At 52.9% G+C, this 24,643-nt stretch overlaps 1 protein-coding gene across 1 annotated transcript in view; it reads right to left on the bottom strand.

The window, feature by feature from the left end:
* LOC144945682 (sodium- and chloride-dependent GABA transporter 3-like) overlaps positions 1-21,995 on the bottom strand; it is a 45,807-nt gene extending 23,812 nt beyond the window's left edge. Inside the window, exons 1-2 of the mRNA XM_078874250.1 lie at positions 21,461-21,995; positions 1,753-2,070 (exon numbers count right to left, since the gene is read on the bottom strand). Of these exons, the coding sequence (XP_078730376.1) occupies positions 1,753-2,064 (312 nt within the window). The 5' untranslated portion in view covers positions 2,065-2,070; positions 21,461-21,995. The remainder of the gene's footprint in view (positions 1-1,752; positions 2,071-21,460) is intronic.
* Positions 21,996-24,643: the final 2,648 nt, after the last annotated feature.

The raw sequence follows: 24,643 nt of genomic DNA, 5'->3' as shown, positions 1-24,643 counted from the left end.
GCCCCGCAGAGCCGGCGGTGGAAATTCCACATTGTTGTGGCAGGGACGAGTCTGGTCATTGCTCAAACCCACTGTTCACTTCCCCCACAAAGTGGTACGTATTTTATTCACCCCGGAGGGAGAGAGGGGTGATGGGCTGAGTCAACTCCCAATCACTATTTGAAGTCGAAAATTCCGTAGGTAAAAAATGAAATAAAAATTACTAAAAATAAAACAATGAAAATCACGACGTTTCGGAGGCAACACAAGTCTCCGCCATCAGGTGGGACCGTCACAGCCAGATTAGCTGATTCAGCCTCACACTCTCTCACACCGTCACAGCCAGATTAGCTGATTCACCTAATCTGGCTGTGACGGTCCCACCTGATGACGGAGACTTGTGTTGCCCCCGAAACGTCGTGATTATCATTGTTTTATTTTTATACATTTTTATTTCATTTTTTACCTACGTCACTTTACCGAAAGAACTAAGAGTATGAATCCTTGCAGTCACGAAAGCTTTAAATCTAGAATAGAAAATTCCAGTCTTAATGTTAGAACTTTCGTGACTGCAGGAATTCGATTGCAATCGAAACGTCGTATTCTATTATTTAATTTAATTTATTATTTTATCTTTAGACGTGACTTAACCGAAAGAAACAAATAAGAAAATTCCAGGTTGTGAGCCACCTGTCTGCAGAAGGCGAGCACAGTCTCGCATACTGAACACACTTTAACTCGCACACACAACTCTTATTCTCATGCATGTGCACACACACTCGCTCACACTTACTCAACTCTCTCACGCTCCCACAATCTCTCACTCACACTCTCTTACTCTCTCACACTCTCACGCAAACTCTCCCTGACACTCTCACTCACTCTCTCGCTCACACTCTCGCTGACACTCTCACGCACACTCTCTCACTCACACACTCACACTCTCTCTCACTCTCTCGCTGACACTCTCATTCACACTCTCTCACTCACTCTCTCACTCACTCTCTCCCTCACTCTCTCTCACACACTCTCTTACTCTCTCACACTCTCCCTGACACTCTCACACACTCTCTCACTCACACACTCTCTCAAACTCTCCCTCACTCTCTCACACACTCACACTCTCCCTGACACTCTCTCGCTGACACTCTCATTCACACTCTCTCACTCACTCACTCTCACTCACATTCTCTCTCTCAAACTCTCTTACTCTCTCACACTCTCCCTGACACTCTCTCGCTGACACTCTCATTCACACTCTCTCACTCACACTCTCCCTGACACACTCTCCCTCACACTCTCCCTCACACTCTCACGCACACTTTCACGCGCTCACTCTCTCCCTGACACACTATCCCTCACACACTCTCTCCCTCACTCTCTCTCACTCACACTCTCCCTGACACACTCTCCCTCACACTCTCCCTCACACTCTCACGCACACTTTCACGCGCTCACTCACTCCCTGACACACTATCCCTCACACACTCTCCCTCACTCTCTCTCTCACACTCTCACGCACACTCTCTCACACTCTCTCTCACACACTCTCACACTCACACTCTCTCCCTGACACTCTATCCCTCACACTCTCTCTCTCTCACTCTCTCCCTCACACACTCTCTCACACTCCCTCACACTCTCTCCCTGACACACTCTTATCCCTCATACTCTCTCCCTCACACTCTCTCACACACACTCTCTCACACTCTCTCTCTCTCACACTCTCTCACACACTCTCTCACACTCTCTCTCGCACACTCTCACGCACACCTGCGGCGGGGAGCGCTCACCGCCGCCGTTCTTGTAGCACAGGTACGGGAAGCGCCACACGTTGCCCAGGCCGATGATCTCCCCGGCCACGGACAGCACGAACTCCACCTTGTTGTTCCAGTGGCCACGCTCCTTCAACTTCCTCGCGGGGGGCTCCAGCGCCCCCGCCTCCCCGCAGGGGTCCATGCCGAGCTCGCCGTCCCCCCCCTGGGCGACCCCCCCAGGAGCAACAACCACGCCACTGCCCCCCGCGGCGCCATCCCCAGATTTGCCGTTGAGGGCCGCGGGCTGGGTGCCCTTTTGGGGGGCCATGGTGAGCTGTGGGGGGCGAGGGGTGGGGGGTTGGCATCATGGGTGAGGGTGTGTGACGTATTGCAAAGGTGTGTGTGTGAGTGTGTGTGTATCACAGGTGTGTGTGTCACAGGTGTGTGTGTGTGTGTCACAGGTGTGTGTGTGAATGTGTGTGTGTCACAGGTGTGTGTCACAGGTGTGTGTGTGTGTGTGTGTCACAGGTGTGTGTGTGTGTCACAGGTGTGTCTGTGTGAGTGTGTGTGTATCACCCTCGGGGCTTCTCCAGAAACAACGAAAAACCATTGCGGATGGCCACGTGGAATGTTCGAACGCTCACTGCGGAGGAGAGGCTGCCACTCCTCTGTCGGGAGCTGGACCGGTACCGCCTGGATCTCTGTGGCATTCAGGAGGTCCGGTGGACCAGTTCTGGCTCCTGCCACCATGAGGGGTGGACAGTCCTCTACTCGGGGCAGGAGACTGCCAAACAACAGGGTGTGGCTCTTCTTCTGAACAAAAGAATGAAGGGGGCGTGGGAGCGTGGCGGTGAGGTGTGGGAAGCTGTAAGCCCCAGGATACTTTGGGCTCGCCTTCCCATCAACCAGAGGCGAGGAGTGGTGGTCGTGGTTACTTATGCCCCCACCGAAGACGAACATCCGTGGAGGGATGCAGGCAAAGCCGATGAGTCGGACGCTTTCTATGACCTCCTGTCACAGGTGCTGGCTAAAGTGGCCACTCGGGACAGAGTCATCTTGTTGGGTGACTTCAATGCCCGAGTTGGTCATGATGCTGGCACCTGGTCTGGAGTGATTGGAAGGCATGGGCCAGATCAGCTCAATAATAACGGTAGGAGGCTGCTAGATTTTTGTGCAGCCCATGGGCTTGTAATTACCAACACGCTCTTCCGGCATCGGCGCATCCACACAACATCATGGATGCATGCCGGGTCCAAGCAAGAACATCTGCTGGACTACATAGTGACGGACCAGCGGATGCGACCCCATGTCCTTGACACCAGGACCTACCGTGGAGCTGATCTGCCCTCTGACCATCGACTAGTCATCTGTAAGATGCCCCTGCCATTCTTCCACTCCGGTGGTGGGTGTACACCCAGGATCCCATTCCAACCAAAAGTGGCCTGGTCTAAGTTAGCTGATGAAAGTTGCAAGCGAGAATTTCATCATCGCTTGCAGCTGGGGTTGGCATCGTCCCCCACTCCACCTGATGTCGAGGGTAAATGGGCGAGGTTTAAGACTGTGACTCATGCAGCTGCAATGGCTGCTTTGGGTACGCGGTCCGGACCTCCCCGGGAACCCTGGCTGACGGAGGAGGTGTTCAGGTTAATTGAGAAAAAGCGACAGGCCCACTCTCATCGCCTACAGCATCCCACGTCAGAGAATGAGGAGGTTTACCGCAGTCTTCGCTCGGAGGTTCGGAGAGCCGTGAGGCGTTGCAAGGATGGGTGGTGGTCGCGGGTTGCTGAGGAGATGGAGTCTGCCTCAGTAGCCCGCGATCACAAATCACTATTTAACTCCATCAAAAAAGTAACCTGTAGCGCCACACCTATTACCATCATTAGAGGAAAAAACGGTGATCCAATCTCCGACCCCCAGGAACAGGTTTGCAGATTTGCTGAGCATTTCTGTTAGGTCCTGGGGGAGGGAAAATCTCTCAGCCAGGAAAACATCATGGCACAAAGTGGGGATAACCCTGCTGAGGCTGCGGTGCCTCAAATATTGGAAGAGGTCACCCCCTGTGAGTGGCTGGCTGAGGTACCAGCTGTTGAGGAAGTACTGAGGGCGATCCGGAGTCTGAGACCGGGGAAGGCACCGGGCAGAGATGATCTCCCAAGCGAAATGCTGAGGGAGGGTGGCGTTTGTGCACAGACTGCCCTATATGACATCATAACAACAGTCTGGACCACTGGACGGGTTCCGCAGGACTGGAAGGATGCCCTGGTGGTCCCCCTCTTTAAGAAGGGGGACCGTACCGACTGTAACAACTACAGGGGCATCTCACTCCTCAGTGTGCCGGGTAAGGTCCTGGCAAGGATTATTCAACATCGCCTTGCTAGGCATGCTGAGGAGAGGCTTGCGGAGCCCCAATGCGGTTTCAGGAAAGGGCGGTCCTGCACAGATGCCATATTTTCTGTCCGTTTGCTACAGCAGAGGTGTAGGGAATTCCAAAAAGACCTACATCTCTGCTTTATTGACCTGGTCAAGGCCTATGATACCATCAGTAGGACTGGGTTCTGGGTTGTTCTTCGTGCTTTCGGAGTCCCTGACCCTCTGCTCACGATCATTAAGGACCTTCATGATGGTGAGCGGGCCCGGGTAAAACTACGTGGCCGGGAGTCGGAGCCTTTCCCTGTACACCTTGGGGTGCGACAGGGATGTCCTCTGGCTCCCACATTATTTAACATCTATTTCGACTGCGTAGTTCGTGAAGCCTTCAATAGCTGTACCGGGGGAATTACCATTTGGTACAGATATAATGGGAGGCTGATCGACGCCCGGGTGCGATCAAGGGATGGCTCCCTATTGGTCAACCACGTTATGTATGCCGATGATTTGGTAATAGCTGCTCATTCAGAAGAGGAGTTGGAGACGCTGCTGCTGAGACTGGAGTGTGCCACTAAGAGGTGGGGCCTTACCATCAGCCCCACCAAAACTAAGCACCTGCCTGGGTATTTTGTACCATCGGGCACTCCGCCCCCACAACTCCCAATCGGTGATGGGGCAGTTGTGGAGAGAGTAGAGAGTTTCCCATACCTGGGCAGTGTGCTCATGACCGGCTCCAGTTTATCAGCAGAGGTCTCACTCCGAATCAGTCGAGCGGCAATATCTTTTCATCGGTTGCGAAACGCTGTGTGGAAGCTACCTGGTCTGTCGCTCCGCACGAAGCTTCAGGTCTTCTCGGCCACGGTCATTCCCTCCCTTCTCTACGCTTGCGAAACGTGGACCCCCCTAGTGGAGCATCTTCGCCGGTTGGAAACATTTAGGCTGGCCTGCCTACGATCCATCCTGGGTTTAACCAGGCTGGATTGTGTGAGGAGCTCACAAGTCCTTGAAAGATCTGGGCAAAGTCCCATCAGTGAGCTCCTCCGGCAGGCAAGGCTGCGTTGGCTGGGTCATGTAGCCCGCATGCCCAGCCACCGCATGCCTAAACAGCTTTTGTTCGGCCGGATCGAGGGGGCTAAACGGGCGCGGCACGGGCTAGAGAAGAGATGGAGTGATGTGGTACAAGAGGACGTGGAGCTGAGTGGACTTGCCGATGACTGGTACCAGCGGTGTCAAGATCGGCCTCAGTGGAGGAGGCTCGTGAAGGACGCTACTGGGCAGTTGGAGGCAGTCGCCCTCCAACAACAACGGAGGGCGGAGGAGCGACGCTCACAACAACGAGCGGAGCGCCGGGTGGCTAAAGCACAGCAAGTTGGCACAGTAGGGGGCACAGGTGGTGCATCAGCCAGTCATCTCGGTCATCTCGGTCAGTCGACCCGTGGCACCTGGGTCTGCCCCGTGACCTCCTGCCAGCGGGCGTTCGACACTTCACGTGGCCTCAGGGTGCACATGGCCTGGCACAAGCGTCGTGGTGACGTCACCGCCACTTAGTGGCGAATGGCGGTTGTTGTTGTTGTATCACAGGTGTGTTTGTATCACAGGTGTGTGTGTCACAGGTGTGTGTGTGTCACAGGTGTGTGTGTGTCACAGGTGTGTGTGTGTGTCACAAGTGTGAGTGTATCACAGGCGTGAACCCGACGATTCCCGTTCACGGCCACCAACACCAGTGATGATTACCTGAACCGGTCATGGGGCCTCTCCTAGGTCGACTCAGCCTCAAATGAGTACCTGGCGCGGTGTGTAAACATCGCCACTGGGGAGAGAGACAAAGGCGTCCGGGCGTGGTGCAGGCCACCCACCCCGTCGTGTGCCGTGCCGGCCTTCATAGGTGCCGCTCGCTAACGGCACTTGCCCCAACAGTCTGTCACAGGCTACACGGGGGATCTCAGTTTAAACATCCGACGACCCATCAGGATTGAGCGACACGTGGAGTCGTATCGGAAGGTCATCGCACCGCGTGTGGGTTTGTGTGCAGCCAGTGCCGCTGTTTGCCCTGCACAGGGGAACTCATCTCACGTCCGACCCTGTCCACTCCTATAATCCGCGATTATCCGCCAGTTTACCCCTAATGCATAGCGAAGCTAAACTGTTAAAAACGAAAAACTATATCTTTTTATGAAACTAGTTTTCTTATTTTACCAGGCAGGGTCTCACTGAGCTACGGAGATTTATTTTTCAGAAGCGACCTGGCTATCACAAATTAAACTCGAGGAAGTGGTTGATATCATCATCATCATCACGTGGACATTTAGAGCAGCCAAGTAGTCTAAACGCGTGATGTTGATCCTCAATGTGGAGGGAAAACCCGGAGGACCCGGGGAAAATCCACGCGGCCCTTGGGAAGAAAGACACGCAAACTCCCAATATACAGCAGGCGTCAGGATCGGGATCGAACCCACGACCTCCTGTATACCAGGAGAGGTAGTTAACATCTCCTAGCCATCGTGGCGCCCTGAAACTGCTTCCTAATAAGAGGAGTCGCTCAGCAAAATTATCCCCGTTTTCCGCGGTGTCATCTTGTTGATCGGGGGGGTGGGGAGTGGGAGGGGGCGGCTACAATGAACTTGAGAACCACTGCCATAAGCTGCTGTGGACGTGAATCACACCCCCACATCCAATTCCCAACCCCCCCCCCCCCACCTTAATACCCTTCTATATAGATCGGCTTCCGTGTGGCCACCCCAACCTTGAATCCCCCCCCCCCGTATGTTGAACTTCTTTCGCGCCGTACCTAGCAAACCGTGCTAATCTCCATCTCTCTATCGAGATCAACTCAGGCCTCCCGTGAAGCACGTGACTTCCCTGGTGCCACCCCGACTATGAACCCCTCCGCTCTCGATTTGAAGCTTCCGTGACTGCAAGGATTCATATTCTTATGTTTTTTCGATAAAGTCACGTAGGTAAAAAAATTAAATTAATAAAAGTAAAATAAAAATAAAGTTATTATATGTTTTCATTTGCTATACAGCCAGATAATACGACAAATCGCTAACCTTAAACATCCATTTGTTCATAAAAGTTGAAGGCGGTATAGTACTATATTAATAGAGCAAGTGCAGAATCACTGAACCGGAATTGATAGGCTGAAAGGATTTAGCGCGGGGCCCTTGAAAGTGCGGGGCCCGTAGCTACTACACGTGCAGCTACTACACGTGCAGCTACTACACGTGCAGCTACTACACGTGCAGCTACTACACGTGCAGCTACTACACGTGCAGCTACTACACTTGTAGCTACTACACGTGTAGCTACTACATTTGTAGCTGCACGTGCAGCTACTACACGTGCAGCTACTACACGTGCAGCTACTACACTTGTAGCTACTACACGTGTAGCTACTACATTTGTAGCTGCACGTGCAGCTACTACACGTGCAGCTACTACACTTGTAGCTATTACATTTGCAGCTACTACACTTGTAGCTACTACACGTGTAGCTACTACATTTGTAGCTGCACGTGCAGCTACTACACGTGTAGCTACTACACTTGTAGCTATTACATTTGCAGCTACTACATTTGTAGCTACTACACGTGTAGCTACTTTTGCTACGATGATAATCCGGCACTGTTCCCCGAGCTGCCAGTTCCGGTGAACATTCTGGCACCAAATTCCGCGGAGACCTCGCACAAAACTGTAAACGGGTTGACACATTTTCTTACAAAAAGCACAACTACAATCGACCACAACAATGTTTCTCGCCACCGATCCCCCTTTACGGGATCGCTGCTGCTGCTGCTGTCACCCATCCGAGAATCTCAACCACGGTCCAGAAGAGCAGAGTGGCGAGCAAGAGTGGAACAACGTGGACGTCCACAATAATAATAATAACAACAACCACCTCATCTTCTTGGTTCTTTCGGTAAAGTCACGTAAAATGGAAATAATAAAATAATAAAAATGTAACATCATTAAATAATTTTCACGACGTTTCCTAGGCAGAGTACGTTACTGTTAGTAGCTCAGCTTATTGGAGAGTATATTTAGATTTGAAGCTTTCGTGACTGCAAGGTTTCATATTCTTAGGTTTTTTCGGTAAAGTCACGTAGGTAAAAACATTAAAATTAATAAAAGTAAAATAAAATAAAAATCACGACGTTTCGGAGGCAACACAACCTTCCGTCTTCATATTCTTAGGTTATTAATTTTAATGTTTTTACCTACGTGACTTTACCGAAAAAACCTAAGAATATAGAGTATATTTAGTATACTGATTATACTATGTAGTTTATACTTTAGTTGTTTACGTGGTGGTTTAGTTACTGCAGCTACATACTATTAACATTCCTTCCCTTTATTAATGTTACCCCTATCCCCCTCCCTTTGATGCTGCTAATCCTGCATAGTGCACGGACTTTAAACCCCCCGCCAAACCTCCTACGCATTTCACAAGTAGTACTAATCGCATATCTGCATTTTCCCTAATTATGCTAAATTCCTCTTGATATGCAAATTATTTTGTCAAGGCGCTCTTCGCCCCTCCATCCCAGCTTAATAGTCGCTCCAAGCCTGGGGCGTGTCATTCAGACTCTGTCTTCTCGACAGACCTGTTCTCCACCTGCGGACGGCTGCTTGCGTTGTGGCCGAAACGTCGAGAGAATTATTTAATGTTTTATTTTTATTATTTTATTATGTCCATTTTACGTGACTTTACCGAAAGAACCAAGAAGATGAATCCCTGCAGTCACGAAAAAAGCTTTAAATCGAAAAACAACCACCTCCTCATTCGAGACTCGAACATCATGGAACCTCCTCCTGGCTTTTGAGAATTCCTCCTCGAAGGAACTGGTGGTGAAACCATCAACCGCGTCATCAGAATATCAGCAGGCCGATCGATGCGCGGCGTCTCCTTCACCATTGGAAGATGTAAAGATGATAGATTTGAAGCTTTCGTGGCTGCAAGGATTCATAATCTTAGTTTTTTTCGGTAAAGTCACGTAGGTAAAAAATGACATTTAAATTAATAAAAATAAAATAATAAAAATCACGACGTTTCGGAGGCAACACAAGTCTCCGTCATCAGGTGGGACCGTCACAGCCAGATTTGCTGCATCAAGTGAGGCAGGGATTCCAAGATGCAAGCTCTTAAATACAAGTTAAGGGGGAGGAGAGGGGGGGAGCTTATCAGAATGTGGTAGCCAATGAATGGAACGTATTGGGAGGGGGCGGGGCTAAAAGAGAGCACGAGGTGCACCGAGACGTGGGCGTGTTTGTGCGCCATCGTGATTTTATTTTTATTTTATTTTGATTAATTTTAATTTCATTTCCTACCTACGTGACTTTACCGAAAAAACTAAGAGTACAAGATGTAAAGAGTCCGCCGTGGCCATGCTAGCGAAACGATGGGACCACAGAGTAAACCGCGACATCGTATCTTCTTGGTTCTTTCGGTAAAGTCAAGTAGAAGGGAAATAATAACATAATAAAAATAAAACATAATAAAATAATTCTCACGACGTGGCCGAAACGTCGTGAGAATTATTTTATTGTGTTTTATTTTTATTATTTTATTATTTCCCTTCTACGTGACTTTACCGAAAGAACCAAGAAGATGAATCCCTGCAGTCACGAAAGCTTTAAATCACTACATCGTATGTTCTCCTTCAATAGCAGAACCACACCAACTCTCTCATGAAGCTCTCTCGCGGTGAGCAGACGTTGGCATTTTGCTCTTAAACATGTTGCCATGCTCACGAATACAACGTCCATGTAAATCAGCTCAAGCCTCCTGTAAATCACGTGACTTCTAAAGTACAGGTTTTATTTTTTTGTGGGTTAGATCGCTTAAATATAAATGTGTCGTTAAACCCGCCACGACCCGACACAGCCAATTAGTAAGGTTTGTCGGGTAAACAGAACGTGGCCAATTCGTTACTAGTCCAGCTCACCTGTGTGTTGGAGAGCAACCCCAAAATATTTACAATCTGAGAACAACTAGCATCATCAGGCGGCAGCCAGATCAACACACCGGTGTGCTGCACTAGTGTAGAGGTGTTACGGGAGGGCAAACAAACACACCGGGCGTGGTTATGCCCGTACGCGAAGAGATGCTTACATCCACGTCCGCACCGTTGAGCCTGGGGGGCTAACACGGCGCTGGGATCCCCCAAGGCCCCACCCCTCGGTGGGGGAGTTGCTATATAAGGCGGTGAGCCGGAGGGCTCGGGGTTCAGTGTTCAGCCTTAACCAGTGAAGCAAGAAGACCGGCTAGATAGGCCCTGGGACTCCCCTGGATCGCTGTCCTTCTCAGGACCGACCAGGGCAAGCCAGTGGCGTGGCCCCGAGAGCCCAGAGCCGGTGTTCTTCTAAGAGCCGGTCTGGGGACTCAGGGTGCCGTAATCCCAGCTTAACCAGAGCTGGGTCAGCTAGCCTCCCCTAGCCCTGTAGTGGAGGACCTAGGAGTAGGCTAGCCGGGACAGAGATTGTGGGATCTCCCTGTTAGACGGGTGAAGGGGCCGATACCCCTCGTCAATAAATAAGTGTGCCTCCGACTACATCGTCCAAGTCTCCTTGAACCTACTACACTAGTAACGAATTGGCCACGTTCTGTTCACGTGGCATATTGGTCTGTGTGGCCACCCCCACTCTGAATTCCTCCCCCCGCCCCCTGTGAAAACAGACACCGCTCCCTCCTCCACACCGCTCACTTCTACTCGCTTCTTCTCTCTTCTCGCTCACTCCTCCCTCAACCTCTCATCGACGCCGACCTCTCATCATCCCGGACATCTTGGCGCGGTCATTCCCTCTTCTGCCTCCTCCTCCTCCTCGTTCTCTCTCTTACTGCTGCTCATCTTGAGCCGTGCCCTCCTAAATTTCGATTTCAAGCTTTCGTGACTGCAGGGATTCATCTTCTTGGTTCTTTCGGTAAAGTCACGTAGAATGGAAATTATAAAATAATAAAAAATAAAACATAATAAAATAATTCTCACGACGTTTCGGCCGTCGTGAGAATTATTTGTCTCCCCAACATTCAGACGCTGTCTCCCCGACAGACCTGGTCTTCACCTGAGGACGGCTGCTTGCGTTGTGGCCGAAACGTCGTGAGAATTATTTTATTATGTTTTATTTTTATTATTTTATTATTTCCGACCGTGCCCTCCTCTTTGCCCGTCTCAGGGAGGACTTCCATCCCGGCTTCCACTCCGTTGCCTGCGCATCTTAGAGCTCCACGGTGGCGAGATGGTAACTATTCTTAGGTTTTTTCGGTAAAGTCACGTAGGTAAAAAAATTAAAGATGGAAGCTTGTGTTGCCTCCGAAACGTCGTGATTTTTATTTTATTTTTATTTTACTTTTATTAATTTAAATTCTTTACCTACGTGACTTTACCGAAAAAAACCTAAGAATATGAATCCTTGCAATCACAAAAGCTTCAAATATAGAGATGTTAACTACCTCGCCTGGTATGCAGGAGGTCTTGGATTCTATCCCGAACCTGACGTCTGTTGTATATTTGGAATTTGCATGTCTCTCTCTCTCTCATTCTTCATCACGGTGGCTAGGAGATGTTAACTACCTCGCTTGGTATGCAGGAGGTCGTGGGTTCGATCCCGACCCTGACGCCTTTCTATATATGTGTAGTTTGTGTGTCTCTCCCCCCGGGATCGCATGGATTTTTCTCCAGGTCCTCCGGGTTTTTCCCTCCACTTTTAGAATCAACATCGCGCGTTTGGAGTATTTGGCTGTTGTACATTTCCACACGACGATAAGCCACTTGGCTGAGCTCTCATCTGTGATGGCCAGGTCGCTTCTGAAAAAGAGCCGTGCATAGCTCAGTGGACCTTACCTGGTAAAATAAATCAATAATCCCCCCCCCCCCCGCGTTTGCTGAGCGTTTACACATCTGACTCTACCCCCCTCCCCGTGATGTGGTGCCACGGGTACGTGGATGTACAGAGTGCTTAAAAAATTGTTTACACTCCTGAGAATTTGCAACAATACCACAATAAATGTGCCTCCTCCGGGCTCTGGAGACCACCTGGAGAAGATTCCAGGCCACGCGCTGACAACGATGGCGAACGAGTGGAGACTCTGACTTTTTGAAGCTATTAACATGACATTTGTTATCACGTTACAGTGTACTATTATCCGATTTTTTCCATTAAAACCGAAAATCCCATATGAGTGTGAACATTTTTTTGAAGCACCCTCTACTTTGACAACGCCACTACTTGCCGAAACACCCTCGCAGAGGCAACGGAAACTGGAAAAGGAACTCGCCGCTCTGCTGATGTGCATGCGCGCAAGGGCTTTCCACGGCGTAACACCTCTGCCATCTGGCGGCAAGGTGTGGGAACAAAGGATACCATTCATGCACCAAAGGGAGGTGTCCCTGAACTGATCGTATTACTTGCTACTAATCGAGCTGACGCAGCTGCAACGCACATCACAACATAATATTGCAATGAACAATCATTTCATGGTCGTGTGCTGTGAAGAAGGACCATTGCCCAAACCGTCGGCTATTACGCATGTTATTTTCATTTGAAGGCCACAAAGACAAAGACCCCCCGCGTAGCCTTAACACACTTGTTGGGCAAGTGCTGTTAGCGAGTAGCACCTTTGAAGGCTCGCACGACACACGAGGGGGTGGGTGGCCAGCACCACACCAGGCAGTCCTCTCTCACCCCAGTGACGATGTTTATACACCGCACCAGGTACTTATTTAAGGCGGAGTGGATCTAGGCGAGACCCAGGACCGGTTCAGATAATCGCCACTGGCGTTAGTGGCCGCGAGCGGGAATCGAACTCGGGCCGCGGCAGAGGTCGCAACCGGGTACCCGATACCCGTACCCTACCCGATACCCGGCTACCCGTACCCGGCCGGGTACGGGTACTGGTAGCCGTTTGCGACCCTGGTGCGGCCGGGTATGGGTACGGGTAGGCCGTGAGTCACTGGTGAGTAACCGTTTGTCACTCATTTCGGGTAGGGTACGGGTAGCGTACGAGTACCCGTACCTGGCCGGGTACGGGTACCTGTTTGCCACCCTGGTGCGGCCGGGTAAGGGAATCAAAACCCGTTTGCGACCTCTGGGCCGCAGGGTTCGTAGCGCAGCGCGCTAACCACTGCACCACTGCTCCCCACGTTTCAGTCGACACCAACACGAGGCACGGTGACGTTGGCTGGTGGTTGTGTATCATCCCCAATGCGGCCTCAGCAGCGGCATCAGCAACGTAATGTTTTAATATAAAATCATTGCCATCGTTGTAATTATCATTATTATTCTAAGTGTTGACAGCATGATGGGCTCGCTGAGTCTCAAGACTCTTTTGCAAGAGGGTGCTGCCAAGTTTATCTGGACGTTTGGCCCACGTGTGAGATCTGGCGTTGTTTAACACACAAGTCTGAACCCTGCCGATGAGAAACTGACGCATTGATTACACTAAGAACGCCGCGGGGAAGGGAGGAAAAACATTTACTCGTAAAAACAAAGTTTTTCACTATAAATCCTTTATATGCGTGGCATCGGTTTTATTTTATTATTCATTTCTGTTTTTCTTGACTAAGAGTTTCATTTTTATCACATTGGTATTTTAAATTAAATATAATTGTTTTTTTCCTATAAAGTGGAAAATTTTGGAAAAATTTTTTTACGGAAATAAATTGTCACGCACAACGAGACTGTGTGCAAAATGTCAGCTCGATTGGATCACGGTAAGTGGGTTAAAAAACGACCGAGAGATTTGCACGGTCGTAAGCGTGCAAGCAAGCTAGCAAGTGAACTTAATATAAAGGATTTAAAAAGGAAAATAACCCCCACAGAAGTGCTGCGTTACTGATGGGATGCGTAAAACGATTACTGGATGTGTTTTTTATGCACAGAGAGAGAGAGGTGTGGGAGGGTGGGCGTTTGGCCTGATTGCATAATTTGTCAGTGTCTTTTTATTATGACACAGTACTACACAGGAGCATGGGTGTTGTATTCTTCGAATTCTCCCCCGACACACACCCCCCTCCCCCGCTGTATATTAAATTAATAGTGGGGGGCGTCTTATAATCCGGTGTGGGTTGTGGTGTTGGTTGTGGTGTGGTGGTGGGGTGTGTGTGTGGTGGGTGTGTGGTGAGTTAGATAGTGCAGCGGTTAGCGCGCTGCGCTATGAACCCGGCGACCCGATTCGATTCCCGCTCACGGCCAACACCAGTGACGATTATCTGAACCGGTCCCGGGCCTCCCCTAGGTCGACTCAGCCTCAAACGAGTACCTGTTGCGGTGTGTAAACATTGCCACTGGGGAGACAAAGGCGGCCGGGCGTGGAGTTGGCCATCCACCCCCTCGTGTGCCGTGCCGGCCTTCAACGGTGCTCGCTAACAGCGGGCAAGAAACACGCCTTCGTGGTGCGTCTTACTTTCCGGCGCGTCTTATAATTCGGAGAATTCGTCATTGCAGGTGGCGAGTGAGAGCGTGACCACGGCGCGGTGTCGTGGCAGTGGTGGAATATCGCACAAACATCGTCTCCCTCTCTCAGGGGAGATTTTAACCTCTCACTATCACCCCCCACTCTCACCCCCCACTCCCCACTATCACCCCCCACCCCATTCCCACTCCCCACTACCACCCCCCACTCTCTCCCCCCTCTCACCCCCTACTCCCCACCATCACCCCCCAATTCTCACCCCCTCCCCCCGCTCTCACACCCCCCCACTCCGCACTATCACCCCCCAATTCTCACCGCCCCCTCCCTCCCCACCTCTCACTCCCCCCCTCCCTCCCCCCCTCCCTCCCCCCCCTCCCCACCTCTCTCACCGCCCCCTCCCTCCCCACCTCTCACTCCCCCCTCCCTCCCCACCTCTCACTCCCCCCCTCCCTCCCCACCTCTCACTCCCCCCTCCCTCCCCACCTCTCACTCCCCCCCTCCCTCCCCCCCTCCCCCCCCTCCCCACCTCTCACTCCACCTACCCTCCCCACCTCTCACTCCCCCCTCCCCACCTCTCACTCCCCCCTCCCTCCCCACCTCTCACTCCCCCCCTCCCTCCCCCCCTCCCTCCCCCCCCTCCCCTCCCCTCCCTCCCCACCTCTCACTCAACCTACCCTCCCCACCTCTCACCCCCCCTCCCTCCCCACCTCTCACTCCCCCCCTCCCTCCCCCCCCTCCCCACCTCTCACTCCACCTACCCTCCCCACCTCTCACTCCCCCCTCCCCACCTCTCACTCCCCCCTCCCTCCCCACCTCTCACTCCCCCCCTCCCTCCCCCCCTCCCTCCCCCCCCTCCCCTCCCCTCCCTCCCCCACCTCTCACTCAACCTACCCTCCCCACCTCTCACCCCCCCTCCCTCCCCACCTCTCACTCCCCCCCTCCCTCCCCCCCTCCCTCCCCCCCCTCCCCTCCCCTCCCTCCCCACCTCTCACTCCCCCTTCCCTCCCCACCTCTCCCCCCCTCCCCTCTCTCCCCACCTCTCACTCCCCCCCTCCCTCCCCCCCTCCCTCCCCCCCCTCCCCTCCCTCCCCACCTCTCACTCAACCTACCCTCCCCACCTCTCACCCCCCCTCCCTCCCCACCTCTCACTCCCCTTCCCTCCCCCCCTCCCTCCCTCCCCCCCCTCCCCTCCCTCCCCACCTCTCACTCAACCTACCCTCCCCACCTCTCACCCCCCCTCCCTCCCCACCTCTCACTCCCCCTTCCCTCCCCACCTCTCCCCCCCTCCCCTCTCTCCCCACCTCTCACTCCCCCTCCCTCCCCACCTCTCTCACCGCCCCCTCCCTCCCCACCTCTCACTCCCCCCCCTCCCCCCCTACTCCCCCCCCTCCTTCCCACGGGAGGTGTATGTGTCCCCGAATCTTGTTCGAGTTAAAGTGCGCGGCGCGTCGCGAGGGAGGGAGGGAGACAAAGGCGCCCGGGTACAAGTACGGGGGAGGGAGATTAGCGGGGGGCAACACGTGAGACAGAGGAACACACACAAACGCAACAAAGACAAAGATCCCCCGCGTAGCCTTAATACACTGTTAGGACAAGTGCTGTTAGCGAGCAGCACCTATGAAGGCCGGCACGGCACACGAGGGGGTGGGTGGTCAGCAACCACGCCCGGCCGCCTTTGTCTCCCCAGTGACGATGCTTACACAGAGCAGCAGGTAGTAAATTAAGGCTGAGTCGACCTACAGGAGGGAGGCCCAGTTCCGGTTTAGATGCGCGCCGATTTAGAATCGAACTCGGCTCTTTGACGGGTTCGCGGAGCAATGCGCTAACCGCTGCGCCACCGCTCCCTGCACTGAATATTTGATAAAACATAAACACCCACGCGTATGGCACACACACACAAATCATACTACTGCTGCTACTACTACACACAAACACTCATAAGCACCACACACGAACACATAAACACACACAACAACAGGTAGCCGTGACGTCACCACGGCGCTTGTGCCAGGCTAGGTGCGCAAAGTCACGGGAGAAACCCAGGTGGTACGGGTTGAATGCTGTGCCAGGCTAGGTGCAGGAGGTCACGGCAGAGACCCAGGTGGTACGGGTTGACTGCTGTGCCAGGCTAGGTGCACAAAGTCACGGGATAGACCCAGGTGGTACGGGTTGACTGCTGTGCCAGGCTAGGTGCAGGAGGTCACGGGAGAGACCCAGGTGGTACGGGTTGACTGCTGTGCCAGGCTAGGTGCAGGAGGTCACGGGATAGACCCAGGTGGTACGGGTTGACTGCTGTGCCAGGCTAGGTGCAGGAGGTCACGGGAGAGACCCAGGTGGTACAGGTTGACTGCTGTGCCAGGCTAAGTACACAAAGTCCCGGGAGATACCCAGGTGGTACGGGTTGACTGCTGTGCCAGGCTAGGTGCAGGAGGTCACGGGAGAGACCCAGGTGGTACGGGTTGACTGCTGTGCCAGGCTAGGTGCAGGAGGTCACGGGATAGACCCAGGTGGTACGGGTTGACTGCTGTGCCAGGCTAGGTACAGGAGGTCACGGGAGAGACCCAGGTGGTACGGGTTGACTGCTGTGCCAGGCTAGGTGCAGGAGGTCACGGGAGAGACCCAGGTGGTACGGGTTGACTGCTGTGCCAGGCTAGGTGCAGGAGGTCACGGGAGAGACCCAGGTGGTACGGGTTGACTGCTGTGCCAGGCGAGGTGCAGGAGGTCACGGGAGAGACCCAGGTGGTACGGGTTGACTGCTGTGCCAGGCTAGGTGCAGGAGGTCACGGGAGAGACCCAGGTGGTACGGGTTGACTGCTGTGACCGACAGAAACACTACCTGTGCGTCTCTCCCGGCGATCCGCTCATTGTTACACACGGACACGCACGCACACACACACACGCACACACACACACTGACATATACACACACTCACACGTACACACACGTGTACACACACACTAACATATACACACACTCACACATACACATGTACACATAAGCACACACACTAACACGTACACACACTCACATACACACTGACATATACACACACTGACATATACACACACACTGGCATATACACACACACTGACATGTACACACACTCACACATTCACACACACTAACACGTGCACACTTACACACATAAACACACACACTAACATGTACACACACTGACATGTACACACACTGACATGTACACACACTGACACATACACATGAACACACACACTAACATGTACACACACTGACATGTACACACACTGACACATACACATGAACACACACACTAACATGTACACACACTGACATGTACACACACTGACACATACACATGAACACACACACTAACATGTACACACATTCACATACACACGTACACACACTCACGCGTACACATGAACACATGAACACACACACACTAACACGTACACGCGTACACACCCCACGTGTACACACAAACAGATACGCGCACGCATAAAACTACACACACAAAGATCCCCCGTATAGTCTCAACAAGTGCTGCTAGCGAGCACCTACGAAGGCCGGCACGGCACGCGAGGCGGCACCACGCCCGGCCGCCTTTGTCTCCCCAGTGGCGTCGTTTACACACCGCACCGTCTACTCGTTTGAGGCTGAGTCGACCTAGGGGAGGCCCAGGACCGGATCAGATAATCGTCATTGGTGTTGGTGGCCGTGAATCGAACTCGGTTCTTCGGATTAATAGCGCAGCCGCTACACCACCGCTCCACATAACAGAGGCACACACACACACACACGTACACACATTGACAGACAAAGATCCCCTGTATAGCCTTAACAGACTGTAGGGGCAAGTGCTGTTAGCGAGCACCTATGAAGGCCAGAACGGTACATGAGGGGGTGGGTGGCCAGCATCACGCCCGACCGCCTTTGTCTCCCCAGTGGCGATTTTACACACCTCACCGGGTACTCATTTGAGGCTGAGTCGACCTAGGGGAGGCCCGGGACCGGTTCAGATAATCGTCACTGGTGTTGGCCGTGAGCGGGAATCGAACCCGGGTCGCCAGGTTCATAGCGCAGCGCGCTAACCGCTACACTATTGACAGACACACACACATTGCCAGAGACACACACATGAAGACACACACACATTGCCAGAGACACACACACAAAGACAGAGACGCACACACACATCGACAGACACACACACACATTTCCAGAGACACACGCATGGAGAGACAAGGAGACGCAACGCGCACAGAGACAGGAGACACGGAGACACTCGGGGAAACACGGAGACACTCACAGAGACACGGATACACTCACGTAGACATCCAAGGAGTATCTGAGACAATCACGGAGACACTCACGGAGTAAGACACTCACGGAGACACTCACAGAGAGACTGAGACACCGAGACAATCACGGAGACAATCACGGAGACACGCACGGAGACACGGAGCCGTAACCCAGCAAGAGAATGAACGAGAGACACCCAGGGGGTCCCCAGAGAAGAAGACGCGACAACACTGATCAACAAAGATCCCCCGTGTAGCCTTCACAGGCTATCGGGGCAAGTGCTGTTAGCGAGCAGCACCTGTGAAGGCTACCGGCACTGTGGCACACGAGGGGGTGGGTGGCCAGAACCACGCCCGACCGCCTTTGTCTCCCCAGTGTCGATGTTTACACACCGCACCAGGTTACTCATTTAAGGCAGAGCGGATCTAGGCGAGACGCTGCGCCACCGCTCCCCACTGACCAACAGGCACACGGAGACAGTGACGGAGACACGGATGGAATAACAACACGGAGACACACAAGAGAGAGAGAGACATCAAGATCGTACGCGGACTCGTGGAGACGCCGAGACACTCACGATCCCACAGAGATGCTCACGAAGACACAGAGAGACACACAGGGAGACACAGAGACACACAAAGACACATAGAGAGACACGGAGACATTGAGAGACACACAGAGAGACACACAGGGAGGCAGAGGCAGAGACACACAGGGAAACAGGGAGAGACACACGGAGACACAGAGACACAGGGAGACAGGGAGAGAAACACGGAGACACAGAGAGAGACACGGAGACACTGAGAGACACACAGGCAGAGGCAGAGACACACAGGGAGACAGGGAGAGACACACGGAGACACAGATACACACAGGGAGGCACAGAGAGACACACGGAGACAGAGAGAGAGAGAGAGACACGGAGACACAGGCAGAGACACACGGAGACAGAGAGGGACGCTTAGAGACACACAAGGAGACACAGAGACGCGGGGGAGAAACTGAGAGAGACACACACACACGAAGACATGACGAAACGCACAGAGGCACACTTACGTGGAGACAGCAACAGGGAAACGTTCACACGAACGCAGAGAGCATCATGAAGACACGGAGACACACAGAGACACGCACGAAGACACGGAGACACAGAGACACACAGAGACACACAGAGACACTCACGAAGACACGGAGACACACAGAGACACGCATGAAGACACGGAGACACACAGAGACACGCACGAAGACACGGAGACACACAGAGACACGCATGAAGACACGGAGACACACAGAGACACGCACGAAGACACGGAGACACAGAGACACACAGAGACACACAGAGACACTCACGAAGACACGGAGACACACAGAGACACGCATGAAGACACGGAGACACACAGAGACACGCACGAAGACACGGAGACACGTGAAGACACGGAGACACAGAGGCACTCATGAATACACGGAGATACACAGAGACACGCACGGAGACACTGAGGCACTCATGAAGACAAATACGGAGACATCGAGTAGAATATGGAGCCTCGTGGAGACAGAGAGAGACAGACACAGGACACACGGACACACAAATATACGGACAGACAGATACACGGAGATACACAGACATACGGAGACACAATGATAGACGGACACACGGAGACACACAGACACACGGATACCCACTGCTACACGGAGACACACAGACAAACGGAGACACACAGGGAGACACACAGACACACACAGAGACACACAGACACACATGGAGACACACAGACACACACGGAGACACACTGCTACACGGACACATACAGATACCCAAAGACATATAAAGACGCGCGGAGATGCCCAGACACACGGAGACACACGGACACCCACGAAAACACACGGACACCCACGGACACCCACGGAGACACACGGAGACAGACGAAGACACACAAAGACACACGAAGACACACGGAGACCCACGAAAACACACGGACACCCACGGACACCCACGGAGACACACGGAGACAGACGAAGACACACAAAGACACACGAAGACACACGGACACCCACGAAAACACACGGACACCCACGGACACCCACGGAGACACACGGAGACAGACGAAGACACACGGAGACCCACGAAGACACACGGAGACCCACGAAGACACACGGACACCCACGAAAACACACGGAGACCCACGAAGACCCACGAAGACCCACGAAGACACACGGAGACACACGGATACCCACAGATACACACAAAGACACACGAAGACACACGGAGACACACAAAGACACACAAAGACACACGGAGACCCACGAAGACACACGGAGACCCACGAAGACACACGGAGACCCACGAAGACACACGGAGACACACGAAGACACACGGATATGAAGACCCAGGGAGACGACACGGACACACTCACCACTCACTCACACAGGTGTACGGCGAGTCACAAGCCCGCCCCCCCCCGTCTCTCCGTTCCCCTTAACTCCACTACCCCCTCTGCATCCCCTTCAGGTGAGCAAACCCCCCACGGTGTCAGCTCTACCCCCCCCCCCTTCCAAGCGCCCCCTCTCGACCCCCCCCCCCCCTTGCCTCGACGCAAACCCCCTCTGCCAACGCTGTGGACCCCTCCCGTGGACCCCTCCCGTGGCCCCCCACGATCGGCTCACCTCGCGAGTGCGTCTGTGGCGAGCGGAGGTGTCGACGCAGAGCGACGAGCAGTCCACGCGGTTCGTGGCGACCTCCTCCAAAAGGGGGGGTCCCCGAAGCAGCGCGCGCACGCGCCCGCGCGCGTGACACACAGATCCCGAGCCGAGCAAAGGGGGTGGCAAGGGGTGGAGAGCGGTGGTGGTGGGGGGGGGGTCCCTGCTTCCTTGAACAAAGCGAGGAAATGGGGGGGTCCGCGGACGATCCAAGAAAGGTTTACGTGGAGAGAAAGGGGGTCGTGGTGGTGGTGATTGTAGGAGGAGGAGGAGGGGTGGGTAGACGGATTTGGAACGAGCTGCAGAGAAGGAATAAACGAGGGGATATCGGTCCCCCCCCTGGGTTTGTCGAAGAGGGGGTTGGTGAGGGGGGTCCCCGAGTTGATGGAGTTGGAATGATGGGGGGGTAGAAGGGGGGTCCTTGTGTATCGGGGGTCCGGAGAGAGAGAAAGGGGAGAGAGGGGATCGCGCGCGAGTGGAGGAGTCGCTGCGTGCCTAGCGCCTCTGCCGAGACGAGCGGGGGGAGGGGCGGGGGAAGGGGGGGAGGGTGGGGGAGAGAGGGGGGAAGGGGGGGGCTGATGCTGCTGCTGATGATGATGATGAAGATGTTCGATGCTGATGATGGTTGATGATGGAGATGCTGTTAATTATCAACAATCGTGATGATGGTTGATGTCAGTGCTGCTGATGATGCTGCTACTGCTGATGAAGGCAGTGATGATTGATGCTGCTGCTGTTGATGATCGATGCTGTTGCTTATGGAGATGATGGTGATGATGGTTGATGTCAGTGCTGCTGATGATGATGATGCTACTGCTGATGAAGGCAGTGATGATTGATGCTGCTGCTGTTGATGATCGATGCTGTTGCTTATGGAGATGATGGTGATGATGGTTGATGATTGAGATGCTGTTGATAAAAACAAATGTGATGATGGTTTATGTTACTGCTGATGATGAAGATGATCGTGACGGCTGATCCTGCTGTTGGCAATGGTCGACGCTTTTCATGATCATGATGCTAGTGGTTGACTTGCCTCCTGTTGATGGCATTGATGATGCTGATAGCAATGTCTGCTGTTGCTGATGATTAGTATTATGAATGTTGCTGATGATGATTCTGCTGATGTTGATAATGCTGATGATGCTGCTGCTGATGTTGATACTGCTGATGATGCTGCTGCTGATGTTGATAATGCTGATGATGATTCTGCTGATGTTGATAATGCTGATGATGATGCTGCTGATGTTGATAATGCTGATGATGCTGGTTGATGCTGCTGCTGATGGTTCCTGCTGATGACGGTGCCTGCTGTTGCTGATAATTGTCGTTGTTGATGTCGTTAATTATCAACGATGTGGCTGATGATGATGATGATGGATGCTGCTGATGATGTTCACGATGAAGACCGCTGTTGCTGCGATTGTTACTGATGCAAATATTTATTTTCGCTGCTGCTAACTGCTGATAATGCTGCAGCTATTGCTGCCTGCTCCTGCTGCTGCTGCTCTTACTCCTGCTGCTACTACTGCTCTTGCTGCTACTGATGTTGCTATTACTGCTTCTGCTAATGCTACCGATGTTGTTACTGCTCCTGCAAGTGATGTTCCAGTTATTGCTGCTGCTCATGCAACTGATGTTGCTACTGCTGCTACTGATGTTGCTATCACTGCTGCTCATGATACTGATGTTGCTACTGCTGCTACTGATGTTGCTATCACTGCTGCTCATGATACTGATGTTGCTACTGCTGCTACTGATGTTGCTATCACTGCTGCTCATGATACTGATGTTGCTACTGCTGCTACTGATGTTCCAGTTATTGCTGCTGCTCATGCAACTGATGTTGCTACTGCTGCTACTGATGTTGCTATCACTGCTGCTGCTCATGCTACTGTTGTTGCTGCTGTTGTTACTGATGTTGCTATCACTGCTGCTGCAAATGCAACTGATGTTGCTACTGCTGCTACTGATGTTGCTATCATTGCTGCTGCTCATGCTACTGATGCTGCTACTGTTGCTACTGATGTTGCTATCATTGCCGCTGCTAATGCTACTGATGTTGCTACTGTTGCTACTGACGTTGCTATCACTGCTGCTGCTAATGCAACTGATGTTGCTATCACTGCTGCTCATGCTACTGATGTTGCTACTGCTGCTACTGACGTTGCTATCACTGCTGCTGCTAATGCAACTGATGTTGCTATCACTGCTGCTCATGCTACTGATGTTGCTACTGCTGCTACTGATGTTGCTATCATTGCTGCTGCTAATGCAACTGATGTTGCTGCTATTGCTGCTGCTACTGCTGTTGTTAAATCCTGACCCAGATTACAAAACAACCCCTCACACCCCGAACCCCTCGACATAACCCCCCATTCTACCCCCCTGCATCCCTTACCCCCAGTTGGGGTCTCTCTGGGTAAGATCATTCAGCAACAGCGTGGTGCACCCCCCCCCCCCCCCCAAGGAGCGCAGTTGTGTGCGCGTGGAAAACCTCAAATGAGTACCTGGTGCGGTGTGTAGTAAACATCGCCACTGGGGAGACAAAGGCGGTCGGGCGTGGTGTTGGCCACCCACCCCCTCGTGTGCCGTACCGGCCTTCACACGGGGGATCTTTGTCTTTGTGAAACAACAGAGGGGTCGAATTGAAGATCAGGTCCAATTCAGATCCTCATTAAGAGATCATTAACATGGACAGCCAATGAATGCGTCTCATTGCTACGTACACGTGTCATGTCTACGTCTCTGTCTCATCTGCACCCCCCCCCCCCTTCTATCTCTCACCTCGCTGCATCTCCCATCTCATCTGTCATCTCACTGGGAATGGATCCCATTGGGGTGCCCCCCTCCACAACCCCCACCTGACCCCCCCCCCCACAGCGTCCACCCCCCACCATCACACGTCAGGGGTTCAAGTCCACGCGCACGTGTGTGTGTACACGTGCGTGTGTACACGTGTGTGTGTGAACACGTGTGTGTGTGTGTGAACACGTGTGTGTGTGTACACGTGTGTGTGTACACGTGTGTGTGTGTACACGTGCGTGTGTACACGTGTGTGTGTGAACACGTGTGTGTGCGTACACATGTGTGTGTGTACACGTGTGCGCGTGTACACGTGTGCGTGTACACGTGTGCGTGTACACGTGT

This window comes from Lampetra fluviatilis, chromosome 38 (assembly GCF_964198595.1).
Source record: "Lampetra fluviatilis chromosome 38, kcLamFluv1.1, whole genome shotgun sequence".
Classification (NCBI taxonomy): Eukaryota; Metazoa; Chordata; class Hyperoartia; order Petromyzontiformes; family Petromyzontidae; genus Lampetra; species Lampetra fluviatilis.
This window is presented reverse-complemented; position numbering and strand designations above follow the sequence as displayed.